Below are 17,872 nucleotides of genomic sequence, written 5' to 3'. Positions count from 1 at the left end.
CTAGACTAAAAAACAAGAGATCCTGAAAAAGGCCCTTGCACGGTTGTCATCATGCAATTCATTTATTTATTATCTCATTACAGAGAGGAGGGAAGGGAGTATTTTAGGCCTGTGTTTTTAGATCACTGCAGGCTGTTTTATAGCAACAAATGTTTTTTGCCAATATAACCCACAATACCACCCATATACTTTTTCTTCTTTTGCTCTCCAGTTTTATACTTAATGGGTTAGAGATACAAATTGCTTATAAATTTTACTTTCCTCCCCACCCATTAAAATATACAGACATTACACAGATAATGCATTGCACTATGATTTTATGTAGTGAATGCAGATTCTATTTCACCACTTTTTCTTTTTACCACATGCTTAAAATATCAAGAAGCAAAATTGTTCAATGTTACTTGGATTATGTATTTAATTCAAGAGCTATTCACTGAGTATTTATTATGTGGTTGTGCAGAATACAGTAGTGTGCTTGTTTCTTGTATTCATGTAATTTGATTATTCATTCAGTGAAGGGAAGCTTCTAGAATCAGAATTAAATGATAGGTAATGACTGGCCAATCCTTAGTGTTACTAAGCTTTTCAATGACAAATTATGTTGTCTTGCCAGTTTTTGTTATGGGAATATGATTTGTGTGTGCTTGTTTCAACTTAAATTATAGGACTGTTTTACTTCAGTCTTGAAAATATCAAATAAATGATAAATGAGCTACAGCCAGTCATGACATGGGCAAGATCATAATAATTTTCTCCAAAGCACAACAGCCTAATAAATCTTCATTTTGAGTAACCAGCAATCAACAGAGGCAAGCTTTACTTATTCTACAGCTTATGCCAATTTCTCTGATACTAAACAAGACCAGAAAATCAAAATCAAAATTTTGCCAAATGGCAGTTGAGTTAATAGAGGTTAAAGCTCTTCAAAAAATAAAAATTTCCATCAAAGTGCAGGATAATATTTGAAGAATATAACAGATACCATTGCCAATACTTTTTTGTTACATAGCCTGTCTTCCTCATTAAGTATTTGTTGAAGAGAGAAATAAAACTCACAAAGAAGTTAAGATATTTCCACTCAAAAATAAGATTGTCTATGAGTTTTATGTGAAAGAAGACTAAAGTTCCATGAACGAGCATTTTTGTGTTTTAGAATGTAAGTCTCTGTCTCTGTATTTATCAGGAAGATATCGCTATCTAAGGCTATTTCAAGGAACCAAATTAGTTCTGAAAACTTCTTTGTAGGCTAGTTGTTGAAAAATGTCAGCTTTCGTATGTCCCAACCTCAGCCTTCGTTATAATATCTATACTTTTGAGACTATCGATTATGCAGTTTGTTAAGGTGCTTAGTTGTCAGTCTGAATATAGGTTTGTTATTATTCTGGTATAAGCATGAAGTGCATCTCAGATAAGGCTTGAGATGCCTGTAGTAGCCTATTCGAGACATACAGTCCAGTAAACCCTGGAGTTACTCAATAAAGGTTAATTGAGGATGATGATAAATATGACAGTATAATACAGTTTTTAAAAGCGTCCAAGAAATATTATTAAAAATAATATTTGTAGAGAGGGAGGCAGGGGGGCAAGGGTTGAAAAACTTACTATTAGATACTATGCTCACTACCTGGGTGATGGGATCAGTCATACTCCAAACCTCAGCATCACATTATATATCCATGTAACAAACCTGTACATGTACCCCCTGATTCCAAAATAAAAGTTGAAATTATTTAAAACATAATAATATTTATTAATTAGTGAGATGAAGGATCTAAAATTTGATAACCTTATTTGCAACTTTCTAAGCAGAACTTTTGATATATGCCAGTTCTTCCTTGGTGAGATTGAGGAATGTCACCACTCAGTATCACTTTGCAACATGATATTGAGGCTTCAAAAAAGTCGTTGGAGAGAAACGAGTATGGTTTTCACAATAACTGGAGACATGCAAGCTTAGATTAAGTAAAAAGATATCACCCAAATGTAATTATCCCAAACGGTATTTCTTACTTGTTTTTGAAACCTTACTAGCGTTTTAAATTTATTTATTGTGCATATCTCAGTTCATCTCTTCCACTGAAATTGCTTTAGTTTAACATCACTTGAAATCTGTGATTTTTTAAAGTTTGTGTTGTGAACTCATTCTTCCCTGACATTCTCCTCTTTTTTCTCATTGGTCCCTTTTTTCATGTTAGAATGTAGCAAATTGTCTCTGTGAAACAAAATGTTTATAAGATAAAGAGATGCTGCTTGATGAGTTTCTGAATATGTTAACAATTTTCCAAAATTTTTACTGACTTGTATTGGTCAGTACCTTAAAAATAATTAAGGAATTTAATTTGAAATGTATAAACATAACATGTTTGAGGATCTCTATTTTTATAAGTGTATGTTGACTCTGTTAAGAATTTCAGAAAAGACCAGAGCCAGTGGCTCATTATTTTTCTAAACCTTCTGATAACATATTTTTCTGAAACACAGTATTTTTCCACAGTAATATCAAATACTAATGAGTGGGAGGGATAAAAGTTTCTTCAATAAGGATTCCAAATCAATTTATTTAGGGTAAGATCATTCCACATTAATGTGTAGTCTCATGAGGTGCATTTCTCGTACGACTGACAAGCTACAGGAAATCTTAGGCCTTAGGAAATGAGTTGCCGAGTAGTTCCTTCTGAACAAATTCTTTGAAATGCATAAAAAGCACAACTATTATGTGAAATAGTGGTATAAACTATAATATTTATAAGTGAGACTAGTCAAACTATTTGAAAGCTTTCTTTGTATAATTGCCGACCTGCCTTTCCAATGGAAATATTGGTGTTCTTATTATGAATATTGCATTTCCTATGTCTGTAATTTGGAATGGTGTGTTTATTTAATCATAGTTTGATTAATTTTTGCCCTTTTTCTCAAAGTTTATATTATATTTTAAAGCATATAATATGATTATTTTTAAATAACTGTATTAGAGAGATGGGTTTTATTAAAACATATAATGTTCAATAAAGCAAGTATGAGTGAAATAAATTATTTACTTTCAGTTTGGAAGAGGTGAATAAAAAGTGCTTGGCCAATACCGTACCATTAATCTATTCTCTTTTCTCCTTTCTCTCTTTACTTCTCTCTCTCCAATAGAAGTGGAACAAAAAGGTAATTAAATACCTTTCATAAATTATATACTATTTATAGGCTAAGTTATTTAACAGTTTAACATTTAGTTAAAATAATTTTGTTATTAATTCTTATCTATTTTATGAAAATTTATTTACTACTTCTGCTGCTCAACTTCACTTTAATCTGTATTACTGACAAGAGTCAGCTTCTTTTATCTAAGAAGAGTTTAGTAGTATAAAATTTTCAACAGTGTATTTTATTCCCCTCTATTTTTGAGTAGTTAGAAATCCAACTCATGGTGATGAATAGTGGTTGCTTTAATTTGTTTTTATTTCTATACTACGTAATTTTTCATAGCTCTGGCATGGTTTCCCTATTCCATTAATTTTTAACTATTGGGGGAAAAGGGAAAAAGTTTTTTGAACCACCTAAAGTAAGTTACTTTAGTCATCAAGGATGATTATTTAGCATAAAGATTATATACAATTTTGATAACAATGAATACTTATCCTTTATAATTATAGCAAGCATATGAAAGTCTTATAATCAATATTATTATGGATTGTATATTGATGATGGCCCTCTATCCTTGCTATGGAAGATTTTGGTAGTTAGCCTGTTCCCAAACTTGTTATTTCTCTAAAAGTAAAACTTTGGGCATTTTAGTAATGTACTTTTCTTTTTGATAATCTCCAAAACCTACCTGAGTTTCATCTTAGATTGTTTTTCATTGCATCCATGCTTATAGTTACTGTTTAAAAGCTAATCACTAATGCCAAAATAATAATACTTTAATCATTAAAAAAGGGTCAATATCCAAATGACTGTGATTTTCTAATTTTTTCACCCAGTACACTTCTAATCATTCCAAACATAACAGTAGACTGCATGATTATTTTTCAGTGTGTTTGCTTTGCAAATATATTAGAGCAGTGTTTCCCATAGTAGGTTCAGCGGAATTCTATACTCCAAAGAAGCTCTATGATAAAGGTGCCATGATCCAATTAGTGTGTGAAATTTGCTCACCCTTCCCACTTCTGCCTTGGAGATTCACGAATGTACTTAAGCGATTAGACTCTCTGCCACAATTATATTTAATATAACATTTCTTAAACACATGTGGCTAAGGATCCCTTTTTTCTTTCTGTGTAACATCTAGCTATGCCACTTGAAACACGTGATTCAAGTACCACCCTTTGGGAAACATTGCTTTATAGCCCCTTCACTACAGATGAATCAGCCAGGTTTTCTTACCACCATTCACATGATACGCTACTGAATCATACTAAAAATCAACTGAATCAGATGATTCTTGGCCATTTTCATTCTGAAGTATGAGCAGCAAAATATTATAGCAAGTAATCTTGGGTTTTAATGCTCTTCTCATGTAACAGTAAAAGGTACATGTTTTTAAGTTCCAATACTACTGTATTTAACAGGACATTTTTAACTGATTAAAATCCAGATCTTGGGTTCTTTTCTGTAACCTTTCACCTTTTCTTCTTTCCTTATTCCTTCTTTCCTTTCTTTTTCTTCCTTTCTCTTTTCCTTCCAGTATCCATCCATCACTCATTTTTTATTGTGTGGGTTGCATGCTCTGTGTGTGTTGTAGCAACGTTGAGAGCTTTTTTGCCAAAAGATTCAGTGGCCTGTATTACAGGGCTTTTCTTTTTCCTTTATTAAAAAATTACTATGAGATATTCATCTGTTTCTTAATGATAACTACTGAATGGTGAATTTCATCAGAATGAAAACAATAATTTTTGTTTCGAAATATGTTCTTCAGTGAACTATTAAAAGTATTGTTTGTAAACATTTGTATTTCTTATATGTCTATATAATACATAGACATATGTTACATCTGATATATATTTTCAAAAATATTTTAGCATGTTTACAAAGGTAACAATCACAGGAATGCACAGCCACTCACAAAAAGCCTAGATATTTTTCAGTTATCAAAATCAAAATGATTTTGAAATGAAACCAAAATTAATGTGGAAGAATACTTTGTGTTCTTAAAAGAATGCAGCAAAATAAGTGATGGTGGGTATCTCTTGATAGAGTTGCATTCCATTTGGTGAAAAATAAGACTATATAACAAAATATGAAATTAATATATTTATTTATTTTAACTGTTTCCTTTCCAACAGTTTTTCTTTGTCCTGGACTACTAAAAGGAGTATACCAGAGTGAACATTTGTTTGAGTCCGACCACCAATCTGGGGCGTGGTGCAAAGACCCTCTGCAGGCATCTGACAAGATTTATTATATGCCCTGGACTCCCTACAGAACTGATACCCTGACTGAGTATTCATCCAAGGATGACTTCATTGCTGGAAGACCAACTACAACCTACAAGCTCCCTCATAGGGTGGATGGCACAGGATTTGTAGTGTATGATGGAGCTTTGTTCTTCAACAAAGAGCGCACCAGGAACATAGTAAAGTTTGATTTGCGGACTAGGATAAAGAGTGGAGAGGCTATCATAGCGAATGCCAATTACCATGATACCTCCCCTTACCGATGGGGAGGCAAATCTGACATAGACCTGGCAGTAGATGAGAATGGGCTATGGGTAATCTATGCAACAGAACAAAACAATGGTAAAATTGTCATTAGTCAGTTGAACCCGTACACCCTCCGGATTGAAGGAACATGGGATACTGCATATGATAAAAGGTCAGCTTCCAATGCCTTTATGATTTGTGGAATTCTGTATGTGGTCAAATCTGTATATGAGGATGATGACAATGAGGCCACTGGAAATAAGATTGACTACATTTACAACACCGACCAAAGCAAGGATAGTTTGGTGGATGTACCCTTTCCTAATTCATACCAGTACATTGCAGCTGTGGATTACAACCCCAGGGACAACCTACTTTATGTATGGAATAACTATCACGTCGTGAAATATTCTTTGGATTTTGGACCTCTGGATAGTAGATCAGGTAAGTTCAACCTTTTGTGGTACTCTTTGGGGAAATATTTACTGTTTGTTCTCAGCAAGTTCATTTTATGTTTTTATTAAACTTTCTTTGTGGTCTTCTGGCCTGTGTACCTGAAAATTGTTCTTTACCTTTACATCTAAAGAAGGTTGCTGCTGATCACTTTCAGCTATAAAAATGTGTAACTACGAGAAGTAGACTCTCCTTTGTTCTGCTCAACTCCAGTCGTTAGCTCTTCTTCTTTGAAGGGTATTTGTTATTTTCAACAGGTTAGTTCTTTGTGTAGTGAACTGCACAAAACTATTGCTAAAATAGAATGCCAGCCTGTCTAATTAATTGTGAAATGCCCACAGAAGTGCTGTCTACTTGGAACATGTCAAAGGGTTAACTTGATATTATGTTTCAGGAGCCCGCACCAATGTATTCACCTCACAGAGCACATCATATCTGACCTCCCCTTTTGGGAAGGTTGTCAGTTTGAGTCTGCCTGTTCTGAATGAACTTAATTTGTATGTTGAGAAAAATTTCATAACTGCTAAGTACAGTAAAAATATACCTCGATTTGTATAAGACATTGCAATTTTTTATAGAGTTTTAATTGTAATTCTTTAAAAGTGCCCTTTTTCCATTGAAAACATACCATTTACTTTTAATGTTGTATAAAGACAATCATAAATAGCTTTTTTTTTTCATTTTTATGTACTCAACTGAACACAATTCTCTTAAAGGTTAAAATTTTTAGCTAGTGTGTTAGTCCATTCTCACACTGCTGTAAAGATATAAACAAGACTGGGTAATTTATGAAAGAAAGAGGTTTAATTGACTCACAGTTCCACATGGCTAAGGAAACCTCAGGAAACTTACAATCATAGCAGAAGGTGAGAGAGACGCAAAGGCATGTCTTACAAGGCAGCAGGCAAAAGAGAATGAACAAGTGAAAGGGGAAGAGCCCCTTATAAAGCCATCAGATTTCATGAGAACTTACTCACTATCACAAGAACAGCACAGGGAAGACTGCCCCCATGATCCAATCACCTCCCACCAGGTCCTGCTCTCCACATGTGGGGATATGGGGATTACAATTCAAGATGAGATTTGGGTAGGGACCCAGAGCCAAACCATATCAACTAGCCATAATAGTCTTCTCCAAGACAAAGTATAATGGAAAACTAAGATAGAGGTGTCTGAATTTAGACGGTAATATAGCAATTCAAAAATTAAATTATTTTTGCCATTCAGCTGTAAAAATGTGTAACTACAAGAAATTGACTCTCCTTTGTTTTGCTCAACTCCAATTTTTAGCCCTCCTTCTTTGAAGGGCATTTGTCATTTTCAGCAGGTTAGTTCTTTATATAGTGAAGTGCACAAAACCTTTGCTAAAATAAAGTGCAATCCTGTTAATATTTCTTATTTTCTGCATTATGTTTCAAATTACTCTTTTATTAGCACGACATTCTTCTAACTTAGTCTAGTATATGCATATCTTTTTACTGAAGTAGATTCTAAGTTTTTTATGGCGAATGGCCTTGCCTAACCCTTTCTTTTGTTGTATTTTTCTCTTAACATTATTTCTGTCTTCTCTGACTCTAGTGTAATACATTGCATATATATAATAAGGCTCAATCACTCTTGTGGAATGAATGAATGAATGAATGAATGAATGAATGGCTTTTCACTTCTCATTCAGATAGAATGACAAATTAGGTAGTATTTTCTCTAATCATGGAAAGTCTTCAGTCAGAGTGACAGCACTTGTTTCCACAATCAGCAATGCTGATATTATGTTGAACTGGCTTTTACGGAAAGAAAAGACTAAATATGCAATTGCAACAAAAGCAATTTCTCCTAAGTCCTCAACAAAATCTCCTAGACCAACTCTATTGTCTGACTCACTGCTGTACAGGTAAGGTTTTTTGTTTGTTTTTTTTTTTTAACCCACTGCATTCTACAGTTTAAAACCTAATCAATAATCCATTATCTAGAGGATTCTGGGAAGACACTCCTTTCATAGCTGTGATATTCTTAAACTAAAATTTATATTTGGTTAGTGAAAACTTTGTTATGGATGGTTCTTAGGTTTTTTTGACTGGAACATGTCCTTAAAGAATAAGATGGTACCATAATCCCATGTGTTTAAAAACTTGCCAAAAATATTTTTAGCATACATACAATTTTAGCATATAATAAACATATGAATATATATACTCATACACATATATGACTATATGCTTTTTGTTTGTACTGTATATATGTATAGTCATATGTGTATTAGTATACATATTCATATGGTTATTGTTGTATGTTTATATATTCATATATTCATGTATCCCCCTCCATATGTATGTACATATCCCCCTCCATATGTATGTATGTACATACATATGGGGGGTGGGTAAAAGAATGAATCATTATAATTGTGAACATAAGGAAAATTATACCTTCATTTTTTAAAAATGTATTTGGTTGTCTGTTTATGGGAGTTAAAACATGGTCCATCTCGCCCTCATGTACTAGTGCCCATATTTGTTAAAAGGATGCTATTGAAGGCTGGGCGCGGTGGCTCTCGCCTGTAATCCCAGCACTTTGGGAGGGCAAGGCAGGCGTATCACTTGAAGTCAGGAGTTCAAAAACCTAGCCTGGCCAACATGGTGAAACTCCGTCTCCACTAAAAATACAAAAAAATTAGTCTGGCATGGTGGTGGGTGCCTGTAATCCCAGCTACTAGGGAGGCTGAGGCAGGAGAATCGCTTGAACCCAGGAGGTGGAGGTTGCAGCAAGCCGAGGTTGCACCACTGCACGCCAGCCTGAGTGACAGAGCGAGACTCCGTCTCAGAAAATAAATTAATAAACAAAAGGATGCTATTGAAGTAGCAAACATTAAGAAGTGATAGACTTCAGCTTTTAAAATGAATTCCTAACTTAAGTCAGGAGATTGAATTTTCATTCCTTTTGAACAACGACAATTAAGACTTTGTCTGTTTTACAAATAGTGAAATTTCACCTGTTAAATTTGTCAATATAATCACAAAAAACTATCAATTTTCATGCATGAATGCTCAAATTGAAAAGCTAGTGCCTTAGCGTGGACTTATTGCAGTTTAGAGGTGGAAAGAATATGTATAGAAATAAATTTTATGCATCATATGTACTGATAGGAAAATTTCAATGATCGTTAATAGAGGCTGTTTATCTTATTTCACACAAACAGTTTCAGCTGGGTATTTTTCTTTAGTAAATTACACTGACTTTTTTTTTCCCCAAAGAAATTGCCTTTAGTGAATTCTTATTGCCATTTTATTTTGGGTCCTATGTGTCTATGTACAGAAACCCTCAACTTATTACAAATATGTTAGAGTCAAAAACTAATCCTAAATCTGTAGACCCAAAGTATATTTGTCGTTACCATCTGTTGGTAGCAGGCTGAGTCTTTTTGCGATGATTGTAACTGTATTCCAATCAATGAAAAATCATTCTTTTGAAGTTTTTTATATAAAGGGGTGTCTATGTTTTATGTCTCCTGTAAAAAGATCTGGTGTTGAAAAATAAAAGGCAAATATACTTCTCTTGGGTATGTAAAGATCCTCTGGTGACACTTGGTGATGCTTACTCATAGGTAGCATAGGCTTCTGAACATGAGCTTGGGAGTCAGAAGGACATGGGTTTCAATTCTCTCTGTCTCTTATTTGACTATGGGCAGTTTGTTCAGTCTTCAGTCTCGATTTCCTCAGACTATAACATGGAAAAATAACTCCTACCTCAGAAGATTATTTTTATATTTTAATGAGAAAATATATGTAATAGGCACAATACAGTAACAACCTAATAGATTTGCACCAACCCTACAAGGACCATTTTTATCCACATTTTCTAAGTGAAAGCCCTTTTAAAGCACTGCAGCTCATATAACTTATTCCAAAATTGTCCGGATGTTAGCACCAGGCACCCCCTAGATACAAGCATCATTTGTAGTTCGTATTACAAGTTAATTACGATGTATTTGTACTCTAAAAATTGTATCTACTCTTCAACCATGAAATCAAATGATTTCTTTTTATAAGGGTCTTTTTTTTTAGTCTTTTTATCGTTCCATTTTTTTCTTTTTTTTTAATTACTTCCATAAGTTTTTGAGGAACAGGTGGTATTAGGTTACATGAGTAAGTTTTTTAGTGGTGATTTGTGAGATTTTGGTATACCCATCACTCGAGCAGTATACCTGAACCAAATTTGTAGTCTTTTATCCCTCATCCCCTCCCACCCTTTCCCCCAAGTCCCCAAAGTCCACTGTATCATTCTTATTCCTTTTGCATCCTCATAGCTTAGCTCCCACTTGTGAGAACATATGATGTTTTCCATTCCTGAGTTACTTCACTTAGAATAATAGTCTCCAAGTCCATTCATGTTGGTATGAATGCCATTAATTCATTCCTTTTTATGCCTGAGTAGTATTCCATTCTATATATTTATATCACAGTTTTTTTATCCACTCGTTGATTGATGGGCATTTGAGCTAGTTCCATACTTTTGCAATTGCACATTGTGCTGCTGTAAACATACGTGTGCAAGTGTCTTTTGTGTGTAATGATCTCTTTTCCTCTGGGTAGATATCCAGTAGTGGGATTGCAGGGTCAGATGGCAGTTCTACTTTTAGTTCTTTAAGGAATCTCTACACTGTTTTCCATAGTGGCTGTACTAGTTTACATTCTACAAGGGTCATTTTTAAAGTCTGAAATGGTAACCTTGGAGGAAATACATGAAAAAAAAGCTTAACTCCTCAAAGTATTCTAAAAGTGGTTTCAGGAGTTATTAATTCCAGTTCCTTACTTTTCCTAACACTCATCCCCTGACTTTTAATTGTCACATTTTTTAAAATCCCTACCTTTTGTTGAGCTGCTCAATTGTATGACATGTATGTTTGCATTATTTTTCAGAAGAAATATCTTGAGAAATTGTACAATCTGTGAAACATTGTTTTCAACAATAGCTGTGTTAAGAAATTAATTTCAATTGACTTTTTAAACTTGTATTTAAAATGTTTTCAGAGACTCTAAGTGAAGTTTCTCCTTGAAAAAGATCATTAATTGGCCAGTTTTTCTTGGCAAAGTTTAGAAGAAGTTTAAAATTCATTTACTATGTTTCTCTAAAAACATTACTTTTGGAACACTATCCTGTTGTCACTTATTCTACATGATATTAAATGTAAAATTGCCAGCATTTTTGTCATTTCCCAGCATGAAATTGGTGGAAACATAAATCAGAACTTATTTTTATACTGCTATTTAGCATTCATATAGCAAATATATTTGCAAATGATTTCTTAAAATTTTAAATAATACAGTTATATTTCACATATTAAGGAAAATACAACTCCAAAGAAGCTCTAATTTTTTATAAAAAGTTTTTTTTGGAACTAAGTAGACTTTGATTCACATTGTAATAATCTTATTGATATTGTTTTAGTCAGTTTCTTCTACAAATTCCTTTTTTTTTTTTTTTTGGTTGGAGACAGAGTCTCACTGTGTTGCCCAGGCTGGAGTGCAGTGGCACACAGTCTCGGCTCACTGCAACCTCCATTTCCTGGGTTCAAGTGATTCTCGAGCCTCAGCCTCCTGAGTAGCTTGACCTCCCAAAGTGCTGGGATTTCAGGTGTGAGCCACTGTACCCAGCCTGTCTACAAATTCTTAAAATGTCTGATAAATAGTTGGTGCTTTGTAAAGACTGTTGAATGATTAAATGGATAAATGGACTACATTTTTTAAATCTGCTTTTTCAAGATACTAGGTGAATAGAAGTATAATTTCTAAATGTGATTTATTAAGATTCTGTGTATGCTCCTCAGGTAGTCATCTTCACTGTCAGCACATGGATCTATAATCTAAGTTTTCTTAAGTCACTCAGTCATCCTCCCCACCCCCACCCTCTACCCCCAGCTTCTCCCTTGCTTCACCCACATTGTTGTGAGCTTTGGTAATCTAAGGGGCACTTTAGCGTGTGATAAAGAGAAGTATATTAATACCTAATGTGTTTTCTTCCAGAAGAAATTAAAGTCAGTAATTTTACAGTATGGAAGAAAGTGGGCAACTGTTTAAAGAATTCTATATTAAGAACATATTCTTAAATTGTTTAGTTGACAAATTGTAGGGATTTCTTCAACTTGAAGAAAATGGAAAATATATTATATTTAGAAATGCGTAATAGTTGTGTTCTCTTGAAAATACATTTTTTCTAAAGAACCAGTGATTCAGCTTTGGACACAGGTACCAAAATGATTTTAAGCATTAGCACTTGAGTACAAAGTACATGTGAAAGCACTTCCTCTGTTTTTTCTGGGCAGAGCACCAGATACAGAACTATCAAATCGAGAATTTTCTTCAAATATACTTTCACCTGAGCCTATTTCCTGTCTTATAAAATACAATATAAAAGTATACCTTTATTATTACCTTTAATTGGCTATTTTTTGTAAGACGTACATTTAAAATGTTCAAATAATACTTAGCTGCTTTGCAGGTTATTTGAGTGATTCTCACATGAGCATCATAACTCTAAAACCATATGTTATATCCTGATACAGCTGGTGGGAGGGGGTCAGATAGTTGCATCACTTGCTTTTAGCTATGATTAGTGCCTGGTTTTGACTGACTTTCACCCTTAACTCTTCTCTCTCCCAAACCACCTTCTGCCAAATTGATTATTCATTAATAAAGAGGAGTGAGATGAGAGGTATTTTCTTTGACTCTTACAGTTTGTTTCTAAGCTGTCCATCAAACAGTCTAATTTTCGTTGTTAAATATTCAAATGTTTTTCAGTATTTCCTACTGAAGGAGGAGGGGGAAGTAGGTTCAAATTGGTAATAACAGGCAGAGAAGCTGAGTTTCAAAAATTTCCTAAAATTAGTATGTCTAACAGATCTAAAAATCTACTGGTTGAGATTTAGTGAAAACACATACAGCAATAAGTACTAACAATAGAATGATAAAGAGATGTAGCTACTGTCTTGTTACCTGCTGTTCTGCTTCCCAAACACAATCCACATTTTCTTGAAAGCCATTTGAGATTATGTAAATATAACCATTCTTATGTATGCTAAAGATAGTAGAATCTAAACCAACAAAAAGCCTACACATAACAGTTTAACAATAGGATATGGTGCACCTTCTGTCCTTATAATATGCAAATTAAGTGCATTTGTGTCTCCAGTATAAGCTGTGGCTGTGTAGTGATGAATAAGAACTTTAAACACACATGACACCTCGTTAAAATGTAATTTTCACATCATATATCTGAGCCCTTTACTATGACAGCTGAGTAATGTGAGTGCTGGGCAGAGAATCCTGAACATTTTGAAACTGCCACGTGTTTAATAGGTAGCTGAATCTGCTTCCTGAATGGTTTAGTTAAATATGGTGTATCCTTGTCAGAAAATAGAGCCTAAAAGTAGTAGGATCTTAAATCAAACTTGTCCTCAGCCTAGGGTATGATTCCTTCACAGTTCCACTTGAGATACCACATTGTCTCTGAAGTTTAATTTACATCTATCTTAGTAGCTGAGTGAACTTTACAAGAAGGAAAAAACAGTCAGCAACTTGTTGGTAATTTCAGCCCTGTCTGTATTTTTATGCATCAGCTGTTTTCTCTGTCTGCAGAGGAGCCCCTTCTTTTTCTTTCCAGTGCTGCTGCTTTGCTTGCAGTGACAGCTGCTGCCGGAAGGACATTGCTGCTGCTGATTTTTCAGGGAGCACAGCCAAAGCTTGCGAAAATTGCAAGAGCTATCCCATTGCCACTTCACAGCAGCTGAATTTTCTCTTACGCTTTTTTTTAAAACCTTTCCTGTATTTTTATTTCTTCATAATTGAGGGTAAAACTTCCCAGAATGACATCTGCCTTTCAGGCTCTGAGTAGAAGAATCACAGTCCTGTACAAAGCAAAGCTGAACTTAACTACACAGCTGAACCTAGTTTGTTATTCATCTGACTAGGTGACCTTCCAAATGGATGAGAGAAGAGGCAAGGAATAAAAAGGTTCACAAATGCTCTAACGTTAGTTGTTTCTACAGAATGATGTCCCCGATAAATGTATAATTATTAGACATGAAATCAAAATCATTTCTACCTGTATTTCACAGTAATAAAGAAAGATGACTTATTTGTGAATAAGCTTCCCACTCACACCAGCTGTCCTTTCTGTAGCCGTTTCACTGCTTATTAGCATGTCCACCAGAGGGCAGGCAGGTGGAACTGGAATAGTGCTGTTGCTCTTTATTGGCACATCTTGTAAGGGTTGGTAACAGTGCCAAAAGTAATGATTATCTAGTGGTTCCACCTTAAGAATGCTATGCTTCTACCCATCTTAGCACGGATAAGTGAGAGTTGACTCTAATACGTAATAGCTGTTAGAATAGCCAAGTCAGACATATGCTTCACTTCTCTGTTTTTAATATTTTATTATTATTATTCTTACTCTTCTTCTTCTTCTTCTTCTTCTTCTTCTTCTTATTTTTTGAGATGGAGTCTCACGCTGTCGCCCAGGCTGGAGTGCAGTGGAGCGATCTCGGCTCACTGCAAGCCCCGCCTCCCGGGTTCACACCATTCTCCTGCCTCAGCCTCCAGAGTAGCTGGGACTACAGGCGCCCGCCACCACGCCCAGCTAATTTTTTTTGTATTTTTAGTACAGACGGGGTTTCACCGTGTTAGCCAGGATGGTCTCGATCTCCTGACCTATTGATCCACCCGTCTCAGCCTCCCAAATTGCTGGGATTACAGGCGTGAGCCACCGCGCCTGGCCTGTTTTTAGCATTTTTAAGTAGTGTTCAAATACCTTGGACTAGGCTTGACAGGCAATAGTATGAGTTTCTAAGCACAATGGTATTTCCTGCTTAATAACTACTTTACCACTAGAAAGCTCAATTATCGGATAATAATGATTAATGACAAAATAATTCAAGATACGTAAATAACAGGTAAAATCTACTATACTATATAATTTTACAAGATGAGGTATGTTAACTGATTTCCCTGAAAACAGATGGAGAATACTTCATCTTATTTACTTAAAAAGAATTCTGGCTGCTTTTCATTATGCCTTTCAGTAGTACAAATCAGTGGCCAACTTTTTGCATCTATTTATACTAGCGAAGATACAAATCAAAATTAGCCAGTGCTTTCTATATAAAATGCCTTGTGACTGCAATATTTTAGCCTTAAAATTTATTTTTTTTCCTATAATGTTAGAAAAAACAATTCTGGCTAGGCGCCAGACTCTGTCTCAAAAAAACAAAAAAAAAAAAACAAAAAAAATTCTGCCAAAAAAACATACAGGAGTAAGCGAAGAGTTAGGTATTTGTTGACATTAAAATTTATCTGAAAATTATCTCTAATGCTAATTATTTTGTTAAGTGCGAATGTCTTTGAAGAAACTTTTGCCTTTCAAAACAAGAAAATAGTACTATATTTAGAAACACACTACTCATTAAATTATAAAATAGATTACTTTTAAAACATGGCAAACCTTTCAATATCTTCGATAATTTGGCTGTTAGCATTCATATTTAAATAGTAAATGAAAATTTAGACTTCTGTATTTTATGAGAAGCCCACTGAGGGCCATGAGTAGTTTGTGGTGAGGTAAAGTGGAAATGAAAGAATTAACAAAAAGACAAAAATGAAAAATAGAATTCAGGCACAAAGATCTGCTGTGAGATGTAGAAGTAGGAGTTGAAATTAAGTCAGAAGATGGATGATTCATTGACTGATTCTGTTTTTATTCCTTTCTTTCCTTCAGACAGAAACTATGTCTTTAAGTAGAGCTGAACCGTGACACTATTCTATGTTCTGTGGTTGTTACAACAAAGAACAAGGCAGGCATTGGCCCTGTCTTCATGAACTTACAGTCTATTGAAAACAAATTGAGAAGAAAGAAAAAAGGGGATGATTAAAAAAAAAAAAAAGCAGTATTCCCTACTATTTTTTAGGTGTTTGCTGGCCATTTACAAAGACTATCAGATTTAAGTCTAACAATAATCATGCAAAGACAGCATCATACTCATTACCAGATGAAGAAATTGAGCATCAGAGAGTTTTAATAATTAAAATGTCACATATGTAGTCCAGAGCTACATTTAGAATCCTCGTCTGCCTGATTTTCTGCTTTGTCACATTGCCTCCATCAGGGATTTAAAACAATACAGGTGCCACAACTGAGAAACAAGGTAAGGAGAAGCAGGATGGATATATATTAGAACTGAAGTCAAAGCAGATAAGCTAAAGGAGCAAATAAATGCAAGGCAACAAGGACATGTCAATCTTGAAGTGGAATCGGGACAAGCAAACAGTAACCGGTGTTGTAGAGCAGGATTCCTCCTTAGTGGTCCATGGCCTGTTAGGAGCAGGGCCGTACAGCAGAAGGTGAGCCCAGATGTCGAGCAGCAGATGAGTGAGCATTACCGCCTGAGCTCCGCCTCCTGTCACGTCAACAGTGGCATTAGATTCTCATAGGAGTGAGAACCCTATAGTGAAGTGTATATGCAAGGGATCTAGATTATGTGCTCCTTAATGATAATCTAACTACCGCCTGATGATCTGAGGTGAAACAGTTTCATCCCGAAACCTTCCCCCCAAATTCCTGAGTTAAGAATTTGCTTTAGTGTATCAAATGGTACTGAAATGGTAATTAATTTTAACCTATTATTCTAAATGAAAATAAGGTATGACTTTTAAATAAATAAAATCTGAAATATGTTATTGCCCCTTATTCACTGGTTAACTAGGAACCATAATAAGTTATTATTTATTATTTCTTTTGAGATTACATATTTAACCCTTAAAAACAAACACTATTAGGTACAGAGAAGGGAACTAAGACTCAGAGATATAAAGTCTCCGGCCCAGAGGAACCCATTTTTTAAGTGTAGATTTGGGCCCAATTCTGAATTATGAAGCTGAAATACTTTGTGTTTTCAGTAGAAAAAAGTATATAATGCACACATGCATACAGAAGATAGTGATAGAGTGGTGTGTGGATTGTGGTATAGTGGTGTGTGGTTTCTGGTATGTGTGTGTATTTAGACAAATTTGAAGAAACGAAGATTTAATTATTGGAGGATTAGAAAGATTAGTTAGAAACTTTTGCAGAGGTTCTGAACAATTTGAAAGACTAGAGATTTGGAGACTGAATATGTATTAGATTTAACTCTAGCATATATTATTTGCATGTTCTTAATTTTGATGTAAACTGGACATTCAGATGTATTGCTAACAACACTCTCATGCTCATAATCTATGAGCAGGATTGACAAAATGGTGGAAATGGTGAAAAGTAGAATGAAGAAAGGAAAAGAGAAATAAAAGGGAAATACACATTTTTTATTTGAAAATAAATGAACAAGTAATGGATGGGCTCACTTTCTTCTAAAGAAAGTGATGAAAGAACATGCTTTTTTTTATTTTGAAAAGTTATTTCCCAGGATTGATTTAACTGACCTTGAGTAGTTAACGATATGATTAAGGACAAAGTGAGGAGTGCTTATATACTGCTGGTTGGAATATAAAATGTTATAACCACTTGGAGAGCAATTTGTCCATACTTGCCTAGGGAAGAAAAGTATTTTGTTCTTGCTCTTATAGGTTCTCAGCTTGGGCTCTGTAACCAAAAACAGGTTAACAAGAAAAAAGAATAGAAATGTTTGCTTTTATTTAATATAAGTTTTTTATAATATAGGAGGCTTCCTAAGGAAATAAAGACCCCCAAAGTGATTAAACTTCAGTGCTTTTATAATAGGCTTGGAAAGCCTATTATATTGCCTATTA

At 34.5% G+C, this 17,872-nt stretch overlaps 1 protein-coding gene across 22 annotated transcripts in view; it reads left to right on the top strand.

Annotated features, from left to right (window-relative positions):
• The window catches only part of ADGRL3 (adhesion G protein-coupled receptor L3), an 871,587-nt gene that overhangs the window by 533,570 nt on the left and 320,145 nt on the right, over positions 1-17,872 (top strand). For all 22 annotated transcript variants that reach the window (XM_030818870.1, XM_030818875.1, XM_030818872.1 and 19 more), the window contains 2 exons: positions 3,142-3,156; positions 5,274-6,074. In XM_030818870.1, coding sequence (XP_030674730.1) covers positions 3,142-3,156; positions 5,274-6,074 — 816 coding nt within the window. The remainder of the gene's footprint in view (positions 1-3,141; positions 3,157-5,273; positions 6,075-17,872) is intronic.

This window comes from Nomascus leucogenys, chromosome 9 (genome assembly GCF_006542625.1).
Source record: "Nomascus leucogenys isolate Asia chromosome 9, Asia_NLE_v1, whole genome shotgun sequence".
NCBI classification, from domain to species: Eukaryota; Metazoa; Chordata; class Mammalia; order Primates; family Hylobatidae; genus Nomascus; species Nomascus leucogenys.
Note: the sequence above shows the minus strand (reverse complement) of the source record. Positions and strands in the feature narration are given on the sequence as shown.